The sequence below is a fragment of the Pelodiscus sinensis genome, chromosome 3 (assembly GCF_052426305.1).
Source record: "Pelodiscus sinensis isolate ZL-2025 chromosome 3, ASM5242630v1, whole genome shotgun sequence".
Lineage (NCBI taxonomy): Eukaryota > Metazoa > Chordata > Testudines > Trionychidae > Pelodiscus > Pelodiscus sinensis.
In genome coordinates, this window is record NC_143054.1 from 158486607 (window position 1) to 158509264 (window position 22658).

Sequence of the window (22658 nt, forward strand, 5' to 3'; positions counted from 1 at the left end):
TTGATTTTTAGATCTTGCAAGATCTCCTGGTTAAGCCAAGGTGGTCTTTTGTCATAGTTTCTATCTTTCCTAAGCAGTGGAATCACTTGCTTTTTGGGCCCTTAATAATTTACCTTTGAAAAACTGCCAACTCTCTTCAGTTGTTTTTCCCCTTAGTCTTGTTTCCTATAGGATCTTACCTGACAGCATACCAAACTCTGCCTTCCTGAAATCCATTATCTCTATTTTGCTGTTGTCTCTTCTATCATTCCTCAGAATCATGAACCTCTATGATTTCATGATCACTTTCACCCAAGCTGCCTTCCAGTTTCAAATTCTCAACCAGTTCCTCCCTATTTGTTAAAATCAAATCTAGAACAATTTCCCCCAGTAGCGCCTCCAACCTTCTGAAATAAAAAATTGTCTTCAATGCAGTCCAAGAACTTTATTATATAGTCTGTGCCCCACTGTGTTAGTTTCCCAACATATGTCTGGATAGTTGAAGTCCCCCATCACCACCAAATCCTGTGCTTTGGATAATTTTTTTAGTTGTTTAAAAAAAGCCTCATCCACCTCTTCTACCTGGATAGGTGGTCCATAGTAGTCCCCTAGCATGACATCACTCTTGTTTTTTACACCTTTTAACCTAACCCAGAGACTCTCGACACATCTGTCTCTTACGCCCATCTCCACCACAGTCCAAGTGTATATATTTTTAATATATAAGGCAACACCTCCTTCCTTTTTCCCGCATCTATCCTTCCTGATTAAGCTGTATCCTTCTATACCAATATTCCAATTGTGAATATTATCCCACAAGTCTCTGTGATATAAACAATGTCATAGTTGTGTTTGTTTATTAGCACTTCAAGTTCTTCCTGCTTGTTACCCTTACTTCTTGCATGTGTATATAGGCATCTAAGATACTGATTTGATCTTGCCTCCCATTTCTGCCTTGTCCCTCCTTTTTCTCTGCTATTATAGACCATGCTCTTTCCCATTTCCGACCCATCTCCCAGGTCTCCATGTTCATCACTTATCTATGGGCTTTAGTCACCTGTCCCCATCTAACCTAGTTTAAAGCCATCCTCACTAGGGCTATGTCTAGACTGCAGGCTTCTTTCGAAAGAGGCTCTTTCAAAAGCATCTTTCGAAAGAGCCTCTTTCGAAAGATCGCGTCTAGACTGCAGGCGGATCTTTCGATAGAGGAAATCCGCTTTTTCGAAAGAGAGCACCCAGCGAGTCTGGATGCTCTCTTTCGAAGACGGCCTCTTTACATTGAAGAACGCCTTCCTTCGAAAGAGGAACTTTCGAAGGAAGGCGTTCTTCCTCGTGAAACGAGGTTTACCGCCATCGAAAGAAAAGCCGCGTTCTTTCGAAATAATTTCGAAAGAACGCGGCTTGAGTCTGGACGCAGGGGAAGTTTTTTCGGGAAAAGACTACTTTTCCCGAAAAAACCCCTGAGTCTGGACACGGCCTAGGTTAGCCAGTCTGCATCCAAATACAGTCTTCCCCTTCCTCAAAAGGTGAACCCCATCCTTGAAAGTTTTGATTAATTTTATCATTTATTTTAAAACACGTGTCAGTAAATACATCTATAACAATACAGAAAACAAAAATGCAGAATTTTTTTTGACAAATAGTTTTCTTACTAATCATATTAGTACTCTGAATAATTTCAACTACAATGTAGAACCATATCTCCTTAACCCCTCAGAAGCTGTGCAAAGGCTTTTGGGGGGGTGAATCAGGGTAATAGAGGAGCTGAGGTAGAGGGCAGTAATTGCTGGGAAGGAGCCTGGGTATGAACTTGGAGGGTTGTTGGGTATGAGTGGGAAAACTATGGAACAAGGTGTTTGCGGGGGAAGAGGAGGCAGAGAGAGACTTTTAGCAAGCTTCCTCCATGCAGACTCTGAGTGACCTATAGTGCCTCCCATTTAGTCAGGCACATCTGCTATATCCCCATGTGTCTTTGCATCTTCTGCCCACATGTCTTCCTCCACCCCCACTCAGCCTCACCCATTCCCTTGTAGTTTTACTCATCTACCACAGGTGCTGACTTTCCAAAGTGCTAGAGAATGCTTGATCCCCAGCTCTGCCCCACATCCTACCCCTATTCCATTTCTTCCCTCAAGTTCCCACCTATGCCCCCACCTCTTCCTGCCCAGTTTCACCCCTTCTCCTGAGCATGCTGTGTCTTGCTCCTTCCTCCTCCTTCCCTCCCCTGTCTTCACACCATGAAACAACTGATTGTTGTGGATGGGAGGCACAGATAGGGAGGGTGAGTTATTGATTGGCAGGGCCTTAGGCAGCAAGGGAGGCACTGAAGGAAGTAGAGGGAGTTGTTAGGTCAGTTGCCAGTGAATGCTCAGTACCCACTTTTTTTTGCATGTGGGTTCTACAGCTTGGGAGCACCCATGGAGTCTGCACCTTTGACCCATCACTTCTGCCCATATGGTTCCTCCCTGTGACCCTGTGTCTCTACTCCCATTCAGCCACTTTTCCTGTCTGTCCTCTCCCATTTGTCCTTACAAGTCCTGTCTGACCTCCCAGAAGCCCTACTCTGGTAGTCTCCCTATAAACCCCTGTCTTGTCAGGAATTGTGAAGAAGGTTCTGTGGGCTCTTTCTCTTCTGTAGCTGGCTGGGAACAGCTGCTCTGTTCTAGCACCTCTCATGGACAAATGATGGGACTGCAGCAACAGTCCAGCAGATACTTTTTTGAGTAAAAAATTTAAAAATAAGCATGGCTTATTAATTATGCACATGTGCAGTGGTGCAGAATTCTCCTATGAGTAATAATTTCTCTTTACTTAATAACATAAGAAATTTAATTATTTTATAAAAATCTGTCTAACACCTGTACACATATTCCTGCCTCATACTCCTCTTCCATTGAAGAATTCTTTGGGTTTGGTTAGAAACCCACTGCCAGTGTTTGTGCTCTGAGCACTCCCTCCTCCCCAAAAGCATAGCCATGGGTGATTGCTGAAAGGTTAAAGGACTTTTCCTGGCATTGTTAAAACCAGAGCCCAAATAGGACTATAGATCACAGAACTCATAGAAGCAGTTTGTACACATCCTTCTACTGGTAGATGGAGACTGGGTTTGAAGACATTGACTAGAAGCCCTAGAAGATGCAACATGTTTTATGGAGGACTACATGGTTCCTCAAGCCATCAAGGGGCCCTCTCCTACAGAAGCAATCACTAGATACATACCAGAGAAGGAAATGAATTGAGCATCCAATGTGGAGGTGGCCAATATTGGGTGAAGCCCAAAGAAGCCTTGACACTTAATTCAGAGGTAAGCAATAATTTTTGCAGGGGGAGCCACTCCACAAATTTTGATAAGTCATCACAAGCCAGCTCTGGGCCCCTGCAAGGGGCATAGCTTTGTGTGGAAGGGTTGGGGCTGGGGATTAGAGATAGTTTGTGTATTAGCAAGAGTGACAGTCTGTGTGAGTATGAGAGACATAGACTGCGACACAGACTGGGAGAGTGTATGTGGCACAGGGTGTGTGACAGTGATGGAGGTGGGTGTGACACTGAGTGTGTGTGTGTGACAGACTGGGTGTATGACACAGAATGTGTGTATGCTGCCTGCTGCTGGGTAAGTTTCTGAGAGAGGCCATGTGTCATGATTATGAGGGTTAGCCAGCAGCCTGGGGATTAAAGAGTTAACTACACCTGGCCAGGTGGAGTGACCAGTAGGAATGTAGGTGGGACTTTCAAACTGGGACAAAGGAATTTGGGTTTTTTCCTTTTCTCCTTTTCTCTCTCGGTGTGAGTCCTCTGAAGCTACAGGGAGGGACAAGCATGTCTCTCTCTCTCTCTCCAAGAAACAATTCTTCACTTTCTGTAAGTAGGGTAACGTTTAGGTAGTTTCGTTAAGCTTTATTGTTTTAAGGGTTGGATATGGGATCTGAGATCTGGCACTGTTTAAAAGATGTTTTGGCTTTTCTTTGTAACTAAGTTCTAGGCCCATGGAGTTTCTCCATGGCTGTGTCTAGTCTGCATCCCTTTTCCGTAAAAGGGATGCAAATTAGACACATCGCAATTGCAAATGAAGTGGGGATTTAAATCCCCCCGCTTCATTTGCATAAACATGGCTGCCGCTTTTTTCCGGCTCAGAGCTTTTCCGGAAAAAAGCACCAGTCTAGACGCGGATCTTTTGGAAAATAAAGCCTTTTCCGAAAGATCCCTTATTCCTTATTTTAAGAGGAATAAGGGATATTTCGGAAAAAGGCTTTATTTTCCAAAAGATCCACGTCTAGACTGGCGATTTTTTCCGGCAAAGCTCCGAGCCAGAAAAAAGTAGCAGCCATGTTTATGCAAATGAAGCGGGGGGATTTAAATCCCCGCTTCATTTGCAATTGCGAAGTGTCTAATTTGCATCCCTTTTACGGAAAAGGGATGCAGTCTAGACACAGCCCATGAGTATGTTTTGTTACCTTCCCATCTAGTCATTATGTTTGCAACAGGAATATTGTTGTAATAATAAAAGTTCTTTCTTTTCTTTTTATTAACCTGGCATTGGTTAATTTGTGTGCCCTGATTTTTATTTTAGGGGTGAGATTTCCCAAATGATCTTTCCCCTGATTTCTTTATCAACATTTGGGTGGTGGCATTGGAAGTTTTATTCCCAAGATCTAGGGTTTTAAGATTTTGGGGGGAGTTTTATACCAAAGCCTGGTAGATAAGGCTTTGGGGTACACTTGCCTGCCCCCACTTCTGCATTTATCATGCCAAAGTGGGGAAGGAGCCATGACACCATACACTGTCTTTTTAAGACAAGGAAAGCTGTCCTACTATGTTGTCTCCCCTCTTCCCTGTTCTGCCGAGATAGAGTATATGTAGGGGGAAGAATGTGTATGTGTCAGACTAAACTGGCTGCTGGAGAAATCTTAACATAAGAACATACGAATGGCCATAATGTGTCAGACCAACAGTCCATCTAGCCCAGTCTCCTGTCTGCTGACAGTGGCCAATACCAGATGCCCCCTAGAGGGAGGGGAACACAACAGGTAATCCTCACATGATCCCTCTCCTGTCATCCACCTCCAGAGAAAGAGAGGCTAGGGACACCATTTCTACCCATCCTGGCTAATAGCCATTGATGGACCTAAACTCCATGAATCTGTCTAGCTCTTTTTTGAACCCTGTTAGAGTCCTAGATTTCACCACATCCTCTGGCAAGGAGTTCCGCAGGTTGACTGTGCTCTGAGTGAAGAAAAATTTCCTTTTGTTTGTTTTAAACCTGCTGTCTATTAATTTCATTTGACGATCCCCTAGTTCTTCCATTGTTTTTTTCCTTATTCGCTTTTTCCACACTAGTCATGATTTTGTAAAACTCTATCATAGCCCCCCTTAGTCTCCTCCTTTGTAAGCTGAAAAGTCCAAGTCTTTTTAATCTCTCCTCATATGGTACCCGTTCCAAACCCCTAATAATTTTTGTTGCCCTTTTCTGAACCTTTTCCAATGCTAATATATCTTTTTTGAGATGAGGCGACTGCATCTGTACACAGTGTTCAAGATCTGGACGTACCATGGTTTTATATAGAAGCAATAAGTTATTTTCTGTCTTGTTCTTTATTCCTTTTTTAATGATTCCTAATATTCTATTTAAGTTTTTGACTGCTGCTGCACAGTGAGTGGATGTTTTCAGAGAACAATCCACAATGATTCCAAGATCTCTCTCTTGAGTAGTTGTAGCCAAATTAGTCCCCATCATATTGTATGTAGAGTTGCGATTATTTTTTCCAATGTGCATTATTTTACATTTATCAACATTAAATTTCATTTGCCATTTTGTTGCCCAATCACTTAGTTTGGTGAAACCTTTTTAAAGCTCTTCACAGTCTGCTTTGGTCTTAACTATTTTGAGCAGTTTGGTATCATCTGCAAATTTTGCCATGATACTGTTTACCCCTTTCTCTAGATCATTTATAAACAAGTTGAATAGGATTGCTCCAAGGACAGACTCTTGGGGGACCTCTCTCCACTCTGAAAATTTACCATTTATTCCTACCCTTTGTTTCCTCTCTTTTAACCAATTATCAATCCATGACAACTTACTTTACTTAAGAGCCTTTGGTGAGGGACTTTGTCAAAGGCTTTCTGGAAATCTAAGTATAATATATCCACTGGATCCCCCTTGTCCACATGTTTGTTGACCCCCTCAAAGAACTAGTAGATTAGTAAGGCATGACTTCCTTTCACAGAAACTATGTTGACTTTTCCCCCAACAAATTATCTTAGAAACAGTGTACTGCCTCATAAGACTGGCACTCATCTTATGCACTCACCATCCATACTTCAGACAGGAGTATCTTTGCTATGTGTATCTCTCTCCCTGACCCCTGTTCTTCAGGGTTGGAGATACAAGAGGAGGGGAACACTGACTTCATTGCTCTCCTCTCTCCCCTTCCCATCCACTTTGCACAGCTAGTAGGAGAAGCAATAGTCTGCTACTCCTATGGACACCAGTGACACAGATTTTTGTGATTTCCCATACATGGAGGCTGTGTCTAGGCCGTAAAAGGGATGCAAATTAGACACATCACATTTGCAAATGAAGCGGGGATTTAAATCCCCCCACTTCATTTGAATAAACATGGCTGCCGCTTTTTTCCGGATTGGAGCTTTGCCGGAAAAAAGCACCAGTCTAGACGCGGATCTTTTGGAAAATAAAGCCTTTTCCGAAAGATCCCTTATTCCTCTTAAAATAAGGAATAAGGGATATTTCGGAAAAGGCTTTATTTTCCGAAAGATCCGCGTTTAGACTGGCACTTATTTCCGGCAAAGCTCCAATCCGGAAAAAAGCGGCAGCCATGTTTATGCAAATGAAGTGGGGGGATTTAAATCCCCGCTTCATTTGCAAATGTGATGTGTCTAATTTGCATACCTTTTACGGAAAAGGGATGCAATCTAGACACAGCCGGAGTGTAACTTTATGCATATGTGGAAAAGAGACTATGGCACAGGAAAAAGTCTTGAGAAAACTCACAATTTCAGAAGAAGTAAATGGCCAAGAAACACTGGCTTGTAACACTTGAGGCGGATCATTTTTTTTTTTCTGTAAGTAGATATTGGAAACAGTAGGGAATTTAGTAGGAAGAGTTAGGAGTCCCCATTATACATCCATGGTGAAATTTTACAGTAACCCAGTATGGCTATGTCTACACTACCAAGTTATTTCAAAATAAGTTATTTTGAAACAATAACTCCCGAATTTGCCTTAATTTGAAATAACAGGCCTGGTTGCTCTGCTTGTTATTTCGAAATAACTCCAGTGTAGACATGCCCCATGGCAGTAAAATTGGCTCCTGTTGGGAACTAGAACGAGATGAAGGTTTGTGTGTTATCATCTCCCTTACACTGTGGTACTGGGCTGAAACTAGACATGCATTCCAGAACTCTGATAGAAACTTTCTGTAATAGGATCGAGTAGGGCAGCCTCTGGGATTGTGGGACCACTGTGATCCCTTAACTCTCCAGTCTAGCCTTTCACTCACAATACTTTGCTAGTGACAAGCAGCAAACCCCTTCATGTGCTATTATAACTAAGCATAGCCACATATAGAGCCCTGAACGCAGCTTGATTGCACGAAAGTTCCCAAAGCCATTCATGAAATCACACAGGGTATGTCTACACTACAAAGTTAATTCGAACTAACAGCCATTAGTTCGAATTAACTTTAATAGGCACTACACATACAAACCGCTAGTTTGAACTTAATTCGAACTAGCGGAGCGCTTAATTCGAACTAGGTAAACCTCATTCTACGAGGACTAACGCCTAGTTCGAATTAAATAGTTTGAATTAAGGGCTGTGTAGCCACTTAATTCGAACTAGTGGGAAGCTAGCCCTTCTCAGCTTGCCCTGGTGGCCACTCTGGGCACAACCAGGCAAATTCTTCTGCCCCCCTCCCGGCCCCGGAGCCCTTAAAGGGGCACGGTCTGGCTACGGTGCCCGTGCCAGGTGCAAGCCTGCCAGCACCCAGCCAGCAGACCCTGCACCTGGCACGACACGAGCCAGCCACCCGCTGCCACCCAGCCCTCCGCCTCTTCCCGGGACCAGGCTGGCAGCTCCCAGGAGCCTGCCCGGGGCCGCAAGAGGCGGGCGCCCACCTGGTCTAGTGCGGAGATCATGGACCTCATCCAGGTTTGAGGAGAGGCCTCCAACGTCCACGACATCCGCACTAGGCACAGAAAACTGGCCGTCTTGGGCAGGATAGCTGCCAGCCTGACCACCAAAGGCCACATGCAAACCCAGGAGCAGGTTTGCATGAAAATCAAGGTGGTCCAGTGAGACCCCCGACCGTGAGCTCTGAGCTTAGGACATAAGAACATAAGAATGGCAGTACTGGGTCAGACCAAAGGTCCATCTAGCCCAGTAGCCTGTCTGCCAACAGCGGCCAACACTAGGTACCCTGGAGGGGATGGACCAAAGACAATGACCAAGCCATTTGTCTCATGCCATCAATCTCCAGCCTTCCACAAACAGAGGCCAGGGACACCATTTCTACCCCCTGGATAATACCACTTCATGGACCCAACCTCCATGACTTTATCTATCTTCTCTTTAAACTCTGTTATAGTTCTAGCCTTCACAGCCTACTCTGGCAAGGAGTTCCACAGGTTGACTATTTGCTTTGTGAAGAAGAACTTTCTTTTATTAGTTTGAAGCCTGCTACCCATTCATTTCATTTGGTGTCCTCTAGTCCTTCTATTATGGGAACTAATGAAGAACTTTTCTTTATGCATCCTCTCCACACCACTCATGATTTTATAGACCTCAGTCTCCTTTTTTCTAAGCTGAAAAGTCCCAGTCTCTTTAGCCTCTCTTCATATGGGACCTGTTCCAAACCCCTAATCATTTTAGTTGCCCTTTTTGGAACCCTTTCCAAGGCCAAAACATCTTTTCTGGGGTGAGGAGATCACAGCTGTACACAGTACTGAAGATATGGCGTACCATAGTTTGATACTTCCCCTCCTCCTTCTTCCCCTGGCTTCCTCCTTCCAGCTCCCTCCTCCCAGGTTTCCCCCTTCCCTCTCCCACCCTCTCTCTTCCCCTCTCCCACCTCCTTTTCCCAGTCTCCCCAGAGGTTAATTCCCCTCCCCCCAGTTTTGTTAAATAAAAAGAGTTTCTATTTTTGAACACACATGTCCTTTATTTTGTACATCAGGAACGAGGGTTAGGGAGGGTTAAGTGGAAGGAGGTGAGGGAGGAATGGGGTACTAGCCCCTGATGGGGAGGACTGGGGTGGCTCTGTGGGCTCCTTGGGGTGGAAGCTCTCCTGCAGCCCCCCGATTGACCCCTCCAGGATGGCAGCCTGCGGCAAGTGTAGCCGGGCTGATGGCCGAGTGCTGTGATGTGCCGAGTGTGGGCACTCAGGGCACTCCAAGTCAGGACTGCTTTGCTGTCCCTCATTGAGGTAGACAAGCAAGCGGGGAACCATGAGAACTGTCTGCCTGGGGTGGGGGTCGGGTCCCTTTAAGCACAGCCCTCGGCTAGCCTGAGACAGCAGCTCCACGCTCTAAGTCCTAACCTGATGCCCTGCTAGCACTGCTTCCAGCCAGCCTTAACTTCGGTTCAGGGTCCACTCAATGTGGACATGCTAGTTCAAATTAGCAAAACGCTAATTCGAACTAGTTTTTAGATCTAGATGCAATAGTTCGAATTAGCTTAGTTCGAATTAACTAATTCGAATTAAGTTAGTTCGAATTAGTGCTGTAGTGTAGACAAACCCACAGAGAAGAGCACTAGCCAAATGCTCCCCGTCTTGTTCCTGAAGAATATACCTTCTGACACAGTTCAAGATCCTCTCTTGACAAATGTAAGTATATTAACTACTTCAGCACATCATCAATGGAAAGTGGGTATACACCAGTCTTTGCAAAACTGAGCTGTTTCACCAAGCACTTCAGGCAAACTATAAACAGTAAAACAAGTTTACTGATTACAAAAGATAAATTTCAAGTTATTATAACTGATATATAAGAAGTCAGAGTAGTTATCAAAAGAAAATTAAATATAAGCCTACAGTCTAAACCTTAACTCTTATGTAGTGGGGCAGAGTGGCTGCCCACTGACCCCAAAGGGGAGGCACCCCTCCCTGAGCCTTGATGGGCAGGACCTGGCCTTAACAACCCACCTGGCCAGAAACCAGAGGGTAGGGCCAGAGATATAAAAGGTCAGGCAGCTAAAGGAGCGAGATGCCTCCCCTGTGCACTCAGTGGAGAAGCTGGACCCAGGAAAAGCTGAAGGCTGGCCTGGGCCGCTAGGCCCAAAACTCCCGGACTTCCTGAATGGACTGCTTACTGCATCAGAGCTTCCGGAGCGATGGAGCCCTGAGGAGTGGCCCTGGACCCTGGTACCATACAAGGAGGAGTTTGGAAAGAGCCCAGGGAAAGCCGACTGCCTGTTGGCTGAACTAGGTGAGTATGTTGCAGAGCAGATCCCCTCTGACCTAAAAGAAGACTTCTCTGATGCTACCAGGGCCCTGGGATGGGATGTAGTGGAGTGGGTGGACCTGCAGTTCTGGTCTGCATCACTGGAAAGTGACTGTCTAGGAAGGAGTACTGCAGAGAGGGATCTAGGGGTCATAATGATAAATTTGAATCAACATTGTGACACTATTGCAAAAAAAGCAAACGTGAATCTGAGATGCATTAACAGGAGTGTTGTGAGCACGTCATGAGAAGAAGAGGTTACTCACCTCGGTGTAGTAATAATGGTTCTTCGAGATGTGTCCCCGTGGGTGCTAAACTCAAGGTGTTAGGTCCGTCCCAAGAAGTAATTCTTCTGTTGTATTCTGTGCTGATTAGGCCTCGTCCGGAGTATTTTGTCCAGTTCTGGGCACCAAGTTTTAAGAAAGATGTGGAGAAATTGGAGAAGATCCAAAGAAGAGCAACAAGAATGATTAAAGGTCTAGAAAACATGACCTATGAGGGAAGACTGAAAGAATTGGGCTTCAGTTTAGAAAAGAAAAGACAGAGGGAACAAGATAGTAGTTTTCAAATATCTAAAAGGATGTTACGAAGAGGAGGGAGGAAAAATTTTCTTCCTGGCTTCTGATAGGACAAGAAGCAACGGGATTAAATTGCAGCAAGGAAGGTTTAAGTTGGACATATTTTACTGTTTATCTTTACCAGTGAGTTTGCTTGAAGTATTTACTAAATTTGCTTTAGGGCTTTATAAAGACTGGTGTGTACCCTCTTTCCATTGGTGAACCAATTAATAAATTAGATATGAGATACAATGGCTGGAGCTGGAGGGATTTGGCTTATGCTTTCCTCTGTGTGATTTGTAAGTAGCTATGGGAGCATTGATGCAATGTAGCTGGGGTCTCCACATATGGTTGTGCTGAGTGATAACAGCACCTGGAGGAGCTGCTATTGGTTGTTAGTGATGCATTGTGAGAGACAGCCTAGGGTGGAGAGAGTTTAGGGGCCACAGCAGTTCAGCATTCCCAGGCTGCACTCTGTGGAGTGGCAGTTTTGGACCACCCAAGTCAGCAACAATGGTATTGGTCCCAGGCTGGTCCCCTCCCCCCCAGCCAGCAGAGCCAACAGCTGCCATGGGACCCTGAATCCTGGACCTGCCCCATGCTCCCAGAAGGCTGCTAGCTCAGTGCTGCCCAGAATGTGGCACACCCCACTCCTCTAATTGTCAGCGCTGCCTAAAGCAGAGCATGCAACTCCCTCCCTCTGCCCTTAGCACTGGTCTGAGCATGCAGCATGGTGCTTTGACAGGATTTAAAGAGGGCTAGGGCTCAAGCCACCACTAATACAGCTGTGGCCAGAGGCTTGGGCCCCTTTGAATTACTGGGCCCCAGGGCAATTGACCCTTTTGCCTGCCCCCAGCAGTGGCTATCCAGTACATCTGGGTATGTCTACACTACAAAGTTAATTTGAACTAACGGACGTTAGTTCGAACTAACTTTCATAGGCGCTACACTAGCGCTCCGCTAGCTCGAACTTAATTCGAACTAGCGGAGCACTTAGTTCGAACTAGGTAAACCTCATTGCACGAGGACTAAGCCTAGTTCGAACTTACTAGTTCGAATTAAGGGCTGTGTAGCCCCTTAATTCGAACTAGTGGGAGGCTAGCCCTCCCCAGCTTTCCCTGGTGGCCACTCTGGGCACCACCAGGGAAACTCATATGCCCCCCTCCCGGCCCCAGAGCCCTTAAAGGGGCACGGGCTGGCTACAGTGCCCGTGCCAGGTGCAAGCCTGCCAGCACCCAGCCAGCAGACTCTGCACCTGGCATGCCATGAGCCAGCCACCTGATGCCCCCCAGCCCTCCGCCTCTTCCCGGGACCAGGCTGGCGGCTCTCAGGAGCATGACCAGGACCGCAAGAGGCGGGCACCCGCCTGGTCTAGTGCAGACATCGTGGACCTCATCCACGAACTCCGCACTAGGCACAGGACAGTGGCCATCTAGGGCAGGAGAGCTGCCAGCCTGGCCACCCAGGAGCAGGTTTGCATGAAAATCAGGGTGGTCCACTGAGACCCCCGACCCTGAGCCCTAAGCTTAGAATGGCCGTACTGGGTCAGACCAAAGATCCATCTAGTCCAGTAGCCTGTCTGCCGACAGCAGCCAACCCTAGGTACCCTGGAGGGGATGGACCAAAGACAGTGACTAAGCCATTTGTCTCGTGCCATCCATCTCCAGCCTTCCACAAACTTTGGGCAGGGACACCATTTCTACCCCTGGCTAATACCACTCCATGGACCCAACCTCCATGACTTGATCTAACTTCTCTTTAAACTCTGTTCTAGTTCTAGCCTTCACAGCCTCCTGCAGCAAAGAGTTCCACAGATTGACTCTTTGCTTTGTGAAGAAGAACTTTCTGTTACTAGTTTGAAGCCTGCTACCCATTCCTTTCCTTTGGTGTCCTCTAGTCCTTCTATTATGGGAACTAATGAATAACTTTTCTTTATGCACCCTCTCCACACCACTCTTGCTTTTATAGACCTCTATCATATCCCCCCTCCGTCTCCTCTTCTCTATGCTGAAAAGTCCCAGTCTCTTTAGCCTCTCTTCATATGGGACCTGTTCCAAATCCCTGATCATTTTAGTTGCCCTCCCCTCTCCCAGCCTCTCTCTTCCCCTCTCCTACCTCTTTTTCCCAGTCTCCCCCAGTTTTGTTCAATAAAGAGAGATTCTATTTTTGAGCACACGTTTTCTTTATTTTGAACGTCGGGAAGGGGGGCTAGGGAGGGGTAAGTGGAAGGAGGTGAGGGAGGAATGGGGTACGCGCCCCCGAGGGGGAGGACTGGGCTGGCTCTGCGGGCTTCTCAGGGAGGAAGTTCTCCTGCAGCCCCCCGAATGCCCCCTCCCCCCGGATGGCAGCCTTTGGCAAGTGCAGCCGAGGTGATGGCCGAGTGCTGTGATGTTCCGCGTGTGGGCACTCAGGGCACTCCAAGCCAGGACTGCTTTGCAAGCAGGGCATCCCTGAAACTGTCTGTCCGGGGTGGGGGTCGGGTCCCTTTAAGCACAGCCCTCGGCTAGCCTGAGACAGCAGCTCCATGCTCTAAGTCCTAATCTGATGCCCTGCCGGCACTGCTTCCGGCCATCCTTAACCTCTGTTCAGGGTCCACTCAATGTGGACATTCTAGTTCGAATTAGCAAAACGCTAATTCAAACTAGTTTTTTAGTCTGGATGCGTTAGTTCGAATTAGCTTAGTTCGAATTAACTAATTCGAACTAAGTTAGTTCGAATTAGCGCTGTAGTGTAGACATACCCTCTCTTGGAGTACCGCTGAACATCAGTAGATGCTCCAAAGCCTCACAGAACCAGTGAAGGCCCTGGTGCCCCCATTACCAGCAAGAGACATAGAGCTCTCCCCTCCCTCAGCATCAGTGAGCTCCTTGAAGCCACCCCAGTACCAACAGTAGTACCCTTAGAGCCCCCTCATCCAGAACACTCAAGGTTTAGTCATGGGTATATAGTGCAAGTCATGGACAGGTCATGGTGTTGTGTATTTTTGTTTATTGCCTGTGACCTGTCCATGACTTTAACTAAAAATACTCATGACTATAGCTTAGTCTTACTGATGGTAAATGGTGTGCTCCTTAGATAAAGAGAGAAGTAGACTTATGTCTGCACCTTTAAAACTTGGGTGAACGGACTGAAAAAGACTGGTAATGAGAGAAATGTACTTCTCTCTAATTCCTATACAAAAGTATTTTTATTTTCATTTTTTGAATTATTAATTGTCACTGAAAATTGATCCAGAGTTAGAGTATGTTTTGTGTTATATAGGTTTAATTGGACCTGTGTTCTGTTGCCAGTGCTATTTCTCTTTACAACAACACTCCATGGGTGAGTCTAGACTGGCAAGATTTTGCGCAAAAGCAATTGCTTTTGCCCAAAAATTTGCCAGCTGTCTACACTGGCTGCTTGAATTTGCGCAAGAGCACTGACGTTCTAATGTAAGAATTCAGTGCTTCTTGCGCAAATACTTTGATGCTTCCACTCAGGGCTAAGCCCTCTTGCGCAAGAATACTTGCGCAAGAGGGCCAGTGTAGATAGGCACTTTAATTTTTCGCACAAGAAAACCTGATGGCTAAAATGACCATCGGAGCTTTCTTGCGCAAAAGCGTGTCTATACTGTGCACGGATGCTTTTGTGCAAAAGCACTTTTTGCACAAAAGCATCCGTGCCAATCTAGATGCTCTTTTGCGGAAATACTTTTAACGGAAAAGTTTTTCCCTTAAAAGTATTTCCGCAAAATCATGCCAGTCTAGATGCAGCCCTTGGTTTTTATTGTTAATTCATAGGCATAATAAAAGAGAAAATGTTGAAGTTTACCATATATTCATGCGCGATGATTCGCTGATCCATAAAATAAGTTTAGGGATGTGTGTGGATATAAGATTTATGAATATAGATCCTATATGCAGTAATAAGAATTTTGTCTCAAATCCTGATGTCCGAATCTTTATAAATCTACACTCCTCTCCTAAAAGAATAGGAAGCATATCTACAGATAATTAATTATCTTCTGCCTGTTTTCATACCAAAACAAATGATTATGCATGTATGTGTTGTATTTATCCAAAACATCTTAACTCGAGGGAAATTATAATACCTCTGGCAATCCCAAAATAAATTATCTTCTGTAGATTAATTAAAATGTGGTGATGTAAGCAACAAAACTTCACTGTATAATTTCATTAAGATAATGCCAAAATATTTTATTTAATTACAATATTTGAGTAAGTGCCTATACTGTAAACTTTTGTGTTTCCGAAATGATTTTTTAGTTTCTTGCTCTTCTAATGCCAAAATAATTAATACAAATGTAACTTTTGAAGGCTTGAGTTATTTTCTTCTTCTTCACCAGGTACAAAGGCCGTGTAGAACTCCCAGACAATTTAAAATCACTATTTCGACCTGTCTCAATGATGGTACCAGATTATCAACTCATTGCTGAAGTAATGTTATTTTCAGAAGGTTTCAAATCAGCAAAGTCACTGTCTGGAAAATTGGTCAATCTTTACCAGTTGGCTTGCAATCAGCTGTCACAACAGGTAAAGTATCATTTTCAGAATTAAATAAGATGAATGAGGTAATATCTTTCATTAGCCAACTTCTGTTGGTGAGAGAGATACGCTTTTTATACAGAACTATTCAGATTTGGGAAATGAACTCAGAATGTCACCGCTAAATACAAGATAGACTGGGTTGTTTAGCATAAGTAATCAACATGTATTTCAAGGGACTATTTGTTGTAGAGTGCCCATTAATACCCTTCAGTTCTAGGGGGGAAAAAGGGATGGGGAAAGGCACCTGGGGAGCATCGTTAGTGGGTTATAGATTGTTGTAATAAGCCATAAATCCAGTGGGTTCATTGAGTCCATGAATTTTAGTATTGGCACTAGGGATATTAAAGACTAGTCGACTATCTGATAAGCAAATGCTTATTGGATAGTCGACAGGATAGTTGACTAGTAACTCCCTCTATCCCCCTCCCCATCCTGCTGCCTCGATCAGAGGCAGCAAGAGAGGGCGTAGAAGGGGCTACTTCAAAGTGGCAGCACCGCACAGTTGATCCCAGGCTCTGTGCAGCTCTGCCACTTGGAAATGCTGCCACATGTTTCAGTGTGTCACCACTGAGTGAAGCCCGAGTCAGCTGTGCAGCGTTGTCCCTTTGAAATGCCGCGCATTTCAAAGGGGCAGCGCTGCCTATTAGTGAATTAAATGATACTTAATATCCTTAATTGGCACAGTAATAAATTTAAGCACCCAGGTTCATCTTTGAAGTCTTCTGCAGGTTTTCTTTTGAGACTGAAAATTGATAAGTCAGATGTAGAGTGAATGCTTCATGAAAATTATTCATCCACAAGTGATGTGGAAATGTTATCTTATTTCCCGGTGGGAGTTCATTCAAGAATGTAGTGATTGTCTGGATTTACCTATGTAGTTTTTGAAGCATTTGTTGCATAACTTTGCTAGACACTAAAAATCAGGACTGGATAAGAATACAGGCAGTCCCCGAGTTACGCGGATCCGACTTATGTCGGATCCGCAGTTACGAACGGGGTTTGCTGCCCGTCTCCCTGGTCTGCTGGAGACCAGCAGACCAGGGAGACGGGAAGCAAAGCCTCTGAGGACGCCGGCAGCGGGACAGCCGCGGCGTGTCTGGGCTGTCCGCTGCCCGCGTGCTCCACGGCTTTGCTCCACGGCTTTGCTCCACGTCTCCCCAGACCAGGGAGATGGGGAGCAAAGCCGGGGAGCATGCGGGCAGCGGACAGCCCAGACACGCCGCAGCTGTCCCGCTGCCGGCGTATTCCGCGGCTTTGCTCCCCATCTTCCTGGTCTGCTGGAGACCAACAGACCAGGGAGATGGGGAGCAAAGCCGGGGAGCACGCGGGCAGCGGATAGCCCAGATGCGCCGCGGCTGTCCCGCTGCCGGCATGCTCTGCGGCTTTGCTCCCCATCTCCCTGGTCTGCTGGTCTCGGTCCCCCGCCCGCGTCTCCCTGGTCTGCTGGGGGGGGGGGGGCGCGCAGCTAGTAGGCCTCCCCCCCCCCCAGCAGTCCAGGCTTTTCTCCTGAGGCCTGTGGTAGAGCAGCTGGGACACTGCCGGTTGGTCCCGCAGCGCCGCTCTGGGCGCTACTGCCCCAGGCGTCCTGATTCAGCCGCTGTATGAAGAACTTTCTTTTATTAGTTTTAAACCTGCTACCCATTAATTTCATTTGGTGTCCTCTAGTTCTTCTATTTAGGGAACTAATAAATAACTTTTCTTTATCGGCCCTCTCCACACCACTCATGATTTTATAGACCTCTATCATATCCTCCCTCAGTCTCCTCTTTTCTAAACTGAAAAGTCCCAGTCACTTTAACCTCTCCTCATGTGGGACCCATTCCAAACCCCTAATCATTTTAGTTGCCCTTTTCTGAACCCTTTCCAAGGCCAAAAATATCTTTTTTGAGGCGAGGAGACCACATCTGTACACAATATTCAAGATGTGGGCGTACCATAGTTTTATACAGAGGCAGTAAGATATTCTGTGTCTTATTTTCTATCCCTTTCCTAATAATTCCTAGCATCCTATTTGCCTTTTTGACCGCCGCTGCACACTGTGTGGAAGTTTTCAGAGAACTGTCCACGATAACTCCAAGATCTCTTTCCTGATCTGTCGTAGCCAAATTAGCCCCCATCATACTGTACGTATAGTTAGGGTTATTTTTCCCAATGTGCATTACTTTATACTTATCCACATTAAATTTCATTTGTCATTTTGTTGCCCAATCACTCAGTTTGGTGAGATCTTCTTGGAGTCCCTCACAGTCTGCTTCTGTCTTGACTATCCTAAACAGTTTTGTATCATCTGCAAAGTTTACTACGTCACTGCTTACCCCTTTCTCCAGATCATTTATGAATAAGTTGAAAAGGATTGGTCCCAGGACTGACCCTTGGGGTACAGCACTAGTTACCCCTCTCCAATCTGAAAATTTACCATTTATTCCTACCCTTTGTTTCCTGTCTTTTAACCAGTTCTCAATCCAAGAAAGGACCTTCCCTCTTATCCCATGGCCATGTAATTTACACAAGAGCCTTTGGTGAGGGACCTTGTCAAAGGCTTTCTGAAAATCCAAGTATACTATATCTACTGGATCCCCCTTGTCCGCATGTTTGTTAACCCCTTCAAAGAACTCTAATAGATTAGTAAGGCAGGATTTCCCTTTACAGAAACCATGTTGACTTTTGTCCAACAAATTATGTTCTTCTACATGCTTCACAATTTTATTCTTTACTATTGTTTCGACTAATTTTCCCGGTACTGAAGTTAGACTTACCAGTCTGTAATTGCCACGATCGCCTCTAGAGCCATTTTTAAATATTGGTGTCATGTTGGCTACCTTCCAGTCATTAGGTACGGAAGCCAATTTAAAGGATAGGTTACAAACCACAGATAATAGCTCAGCAATTTCCCATTTGAGTTCTTTTAGAACCGTTGGATGAATGCCGTCTGGTCCCGGAGATTTGTTAACATTAAGTTTTTCTATTTGTTCCAAAACCTCCTCTGACGACACTTCAATCCGGGACAGTTCCTCAGATTCATCACCCAGAAAGGACGGTGCAGATTCGGGAATCTCCCCAACGTCCTCAGCCGTGATGACTGAAGCAAAGGAATCATTTAGTTTCTCCGCAATGGCTTTATCGTCCTTGATTGCTCCTTTTATAGCTCGATCATCTAGGGGACCCACAGGTTTTTTAGCAGGCTTCCTGCTTCTAATGTACTTAAAAAACATTTTGTTATTTCTTTTTGATTTTTTGGCTAGCTGTTCCTCAAAATCTTTTTTTGCTTTTCTTATTACATCTTTACACTTGATTTCACAGTGTTTAAGTTCCTTTCTATTTATCTCACTAGGATTGGACTTCCACTTCTTGAAAGATACCTTTTTGTCCCTCACTGCTTCTTTTACATGGTGGTTAAGCCACGGTGACACTTTTTTAGGTCTCTTGCTATGTTTTTTAATTTGGGGTATACATTTAAGTTGGGCCTCTATTATGGTGTCTTTAAAAAGTTTCCATGCAGCTTTCAGGGATTTGGTTCTAGTCACTGTGCCTTTTAATTTCTGTTTAACTAACCTCCTCATTTTTGTGTAATTCCCCTTTTTGAAATTAAATACCAGGGTGCTGGACTGCTGAGGTGTTCTTCCCACCACAGGAATGTTGAATGTTGTTATATTATGGTCACTATTCCCAAGCAGTCCTGTAACGGTTTCACTTAAATTTGTCACTTAGACATGAAATGTTAAGTGAACAGGATAGCCTTACCTTTCATTTTCTTTTTGAACTCTCGTTGTTTGGTTTCACACATTTCTTACCTAAACTGTGATAGGGTCAGGTCAGAGGGCTACAGGAGAGTGATAGATGGAAAATATATTTAGCTCTAGATTAAATAGGTTCTTGTTCCCAGGGTAGATCAGCAAGGGCTATTCCAGGACCAGCAGAAACCTGCTAGACTCAATCAGGGAAATCAGGCCAATTAAAACACCTGGAGCCAATTAGGAGGCTTTCAGATCCACAGGAGCCAGGATAATCAGGACACCTTGGGGCCATGAATCAGTTGAGACTGGTTTAATAAGGCTTCCCTTCTATTAGCTCAGTGAGCATGCAAGGAACTAAGAGAAGGGCTGTGGAGGATCTGGGAGGAATAAGTGCAATCAGGTACCAGAAGTAAGAGCTTGTGGTAAGGAGTGTGCAGGGGAAGGCCATGGGGAAGTTGCCCAGGACATTGTAGCTGTCATACAGCTGTTGGAGACATTTTCAGGCAGCTCCTTTCATAAGGTCCCTGGCTGGGACTTGGAGTAGAAGGTGGGCCTGGGTTCCCACCACCACCCACTTCCCATTTCAGCACCAGAAAAGGGCTGGCTTCTGGAAAAGGGATTTGTCCTGCATTGTACCACTTGGAGTCACAGAGACTATATGGAGTCCAGTTTCCCTATTTTCTCCATGCTGGCCAATGCTGAAAATAGTTCAACAAACGACCAGCTGGTGCCCTAGAGAAAGTGTTTAAACTGAGGACTGCTGTGAGCCTCTAAAAGAAGAAAAACCATTTGAAAGCATGGGATGTACTAAAGTTAAGGAGCTTTATCACAAGACACATTTTCCTATAGTTGAAGGATAAAATTTTGCCTTTGTCTGCATCTAAGCTATTCCACAGAATTTTCTTGTTCTCAAGTGCATATTTTCAATTTATGGCTGATACTGTTAATGAAGCTTCTGGGGGTAGCTGAGTTAGTCTGTACAGAAAAAACAACAAATGGTCTGGTAGCACTTTATAGACTAACAAAACATGTAGATGGTATCATGAGCTTTTGTGGGCATAGCCCACTTCCTCAGATGACCGGAGTTCTGAATTTAGGATGTGCACACCCAAAACAAAGAGGGGGGGGGGGAGGAAAAAAAGGAGGGAGGTGGGAGACAGGGAGCAGAAGGTATAAAAAATCAGAAAGGTAGAGGGGATCAGTAAGTATCTGAAGCTTGGGTAGTGAAAACGAAGCAGATAAGAATAAAAATCAATTGATAGTATCGTTCCTGACATAAGAATCTACATGAAGAGCTGTTTGCACCTTCATTGACTGTTAGGTAGATAGTGTCTCAACCATCCTTCATCACGATTGAGTCCATTCACATGAGAATTGAATTTGCGGATGAACTTTTAAAAAAACTATTATATTCTTTGAGCTTTGCTAAATATATTTAATGTTTTCTAGGATCATTATGATTTTGGCATGAGAGCAATAAAGACAGTGTTATTGAGGGCTGGACAAAAGAAAAAAGAATTAAAAAAACAGTGAGTAAGATTCTAAATCACTCCCCCACTGTACTACTAAAATGTAGGTCATTATTATGGTGCCTTGCTAAGTAAAATAATACTCAATATGGTGCCTTGCTAAGTAAAATAATACTAAAATATTGGTAGCAGAGAACTTTTACCAAGAATATTTGACTTACACACTGACATTATCAGTGTGTGCAGCATCTTATAATTTGGGGCTTGTAAAACGAATGTTATGCATTTCTGCCCAGGAAGAGAAAGCAGATCTCCAGAAGCAGACATTATCTGTTGTTTCACTTACATTCACTTGTTCAAACTTACACCAGGGAGGTAAACAGCCAAATTCATTCATGTATAGCTTCACTGCAAATAATGAGGATATTCCATGGATGAATCTGGTCCAAAGAGTTTTGCTGCTGTTCTTATACACATCTGGGAATTTACATATATATAAAAATAGTACAGAAGGACCCATTTCTTGTATGGCTTGTGATCTGATGTAAGTTGTATAGAAAATATATTTCCAGACTTTTCTAGGTTTCACTCCCTCAGTTTGCAACCGGTATTTTTATTCCCTGGTTCAAATTGGACGATATTTTCCCTCTCCCAACTGCTAACTTCTCATCTCATCCAAAGCTTTTGGCTATATCCATTCTTCCAATTATGGCTCTTGGTAGTTCAAACTTTCCCCTATGTTTTCTACTCCCAGCTGCTTTCTTCCATTCCTGGCCAAATCTTTATAATCACCTTCCGCCTAAAATGCTCCAATAACACCTGCTATCTCCCCTACAGAAGCTCTCTCAGGGTATGTCTACACTACAATGTTAGTTCAAACTAACGGACGTTAGATCGAACTAACATTCATAGGCGCTACACTAGCGCTCCGCTAGTTCGAATTTAAATCGAACTAGCGGAGCGCTTAGTTCGAACTAGGAAAACCTCATTTTACGAGGATTAAGCCTAGTTCGAACTTACTAGTTTGAATTAAGGGGTGTATAGCCCCTTAATTCGAACTAGTGGGAGGCTAGTCCTCCCCAGCTTTCCCTGGTGGCCACTCTGGCCAACACCAGGGAAACTCTATTGCCCCCCTCCCGGCCCCGGACCCCTTAAAGGGGTACGGGCTGGCTACGGTGCCGGTGCCAGGTGCAAGCCTGCCAGCACCCAGCCAGCAGACCCTGCACCTGGCACGGCACAGAGCCACCCACCCGATGTCCCCCAGCCCACCCCCTCTTCCCGGGACCAGGCTGGCGGCTCCCGGGAGCTTGCCCGGGACCGCAAGAGGCGGGCACCTTCCTGGGCTAGTGCAGACATCGTGGACCTCGTCCACGATCTCCGCACTAGGCACAGGAAAGTGGCCATCTAGGGCAGGAGAGCTGCCAGCCTGACCACCCAGGAGCAGGTGTGCATGAAAATCAAGGGGGTCCACTGAGACCCCCGACCCTGAGCTTACAATGGCCATCCTGGGTCAGACCAAAGGTCCATCTAGCCCAGTAGCCTGTCTGCCGACAGCGGCCAACCCTAGGGACCCTGGAGGGGATGGACCGAAGACAGTGACCAAGCCATTTGTCTCGTGCCATCCCTCTCCAGCCTTCCACAAACCTTGGGCAGGGACACCACTCCTACCCCCTGGCTAAGACTACTCCATGGACCCAACCTCCATGACTTGATCTCACTTCCCGTTAAACTCTGTTCTAGTTGTAGCCTTCACAGCCTCCTGCAGCAAGGAGTTCCACAGGTTAACTATTTGCTTTGTCAAGAACAACTTTCTCTTACTAGTTTGAAGCCTGCTACCCATTCCTTTCCTTTGGTGTCCTCTAGTCCTTCTTTATGGGAACTCACGAAGAACTTTTCTGAATGCACCCTCTCCACCCA

At 45.2% G+C, this 22658-nt stretch overlaps 1 protein-coding gene across 1 annotated transcript in view; it reads left to right on the plus strand.

Annotated features, from left to right (window-relative positions):
• DNAH14 (dynein axonemal heavy chain 14) overlaps nt 1-22658 on the plus strand; it is a 605515-nt gene that overhangs the window by 269466 nt on the left and 313391 nt on the right. Inside the window, exons 34-35 of the mRNA XM_075925276.2 lie at nt 15337-15523; nt 20722-20801. Of these exons, the coding sequence (XP_075781391.2) occupies nt 15337-15523; nt 20722-20801 (267 nt within the window). The remainder of the gene's footprint in view (nt 1-15336; nt 15524-20721; nt 20802-22658) is intronic.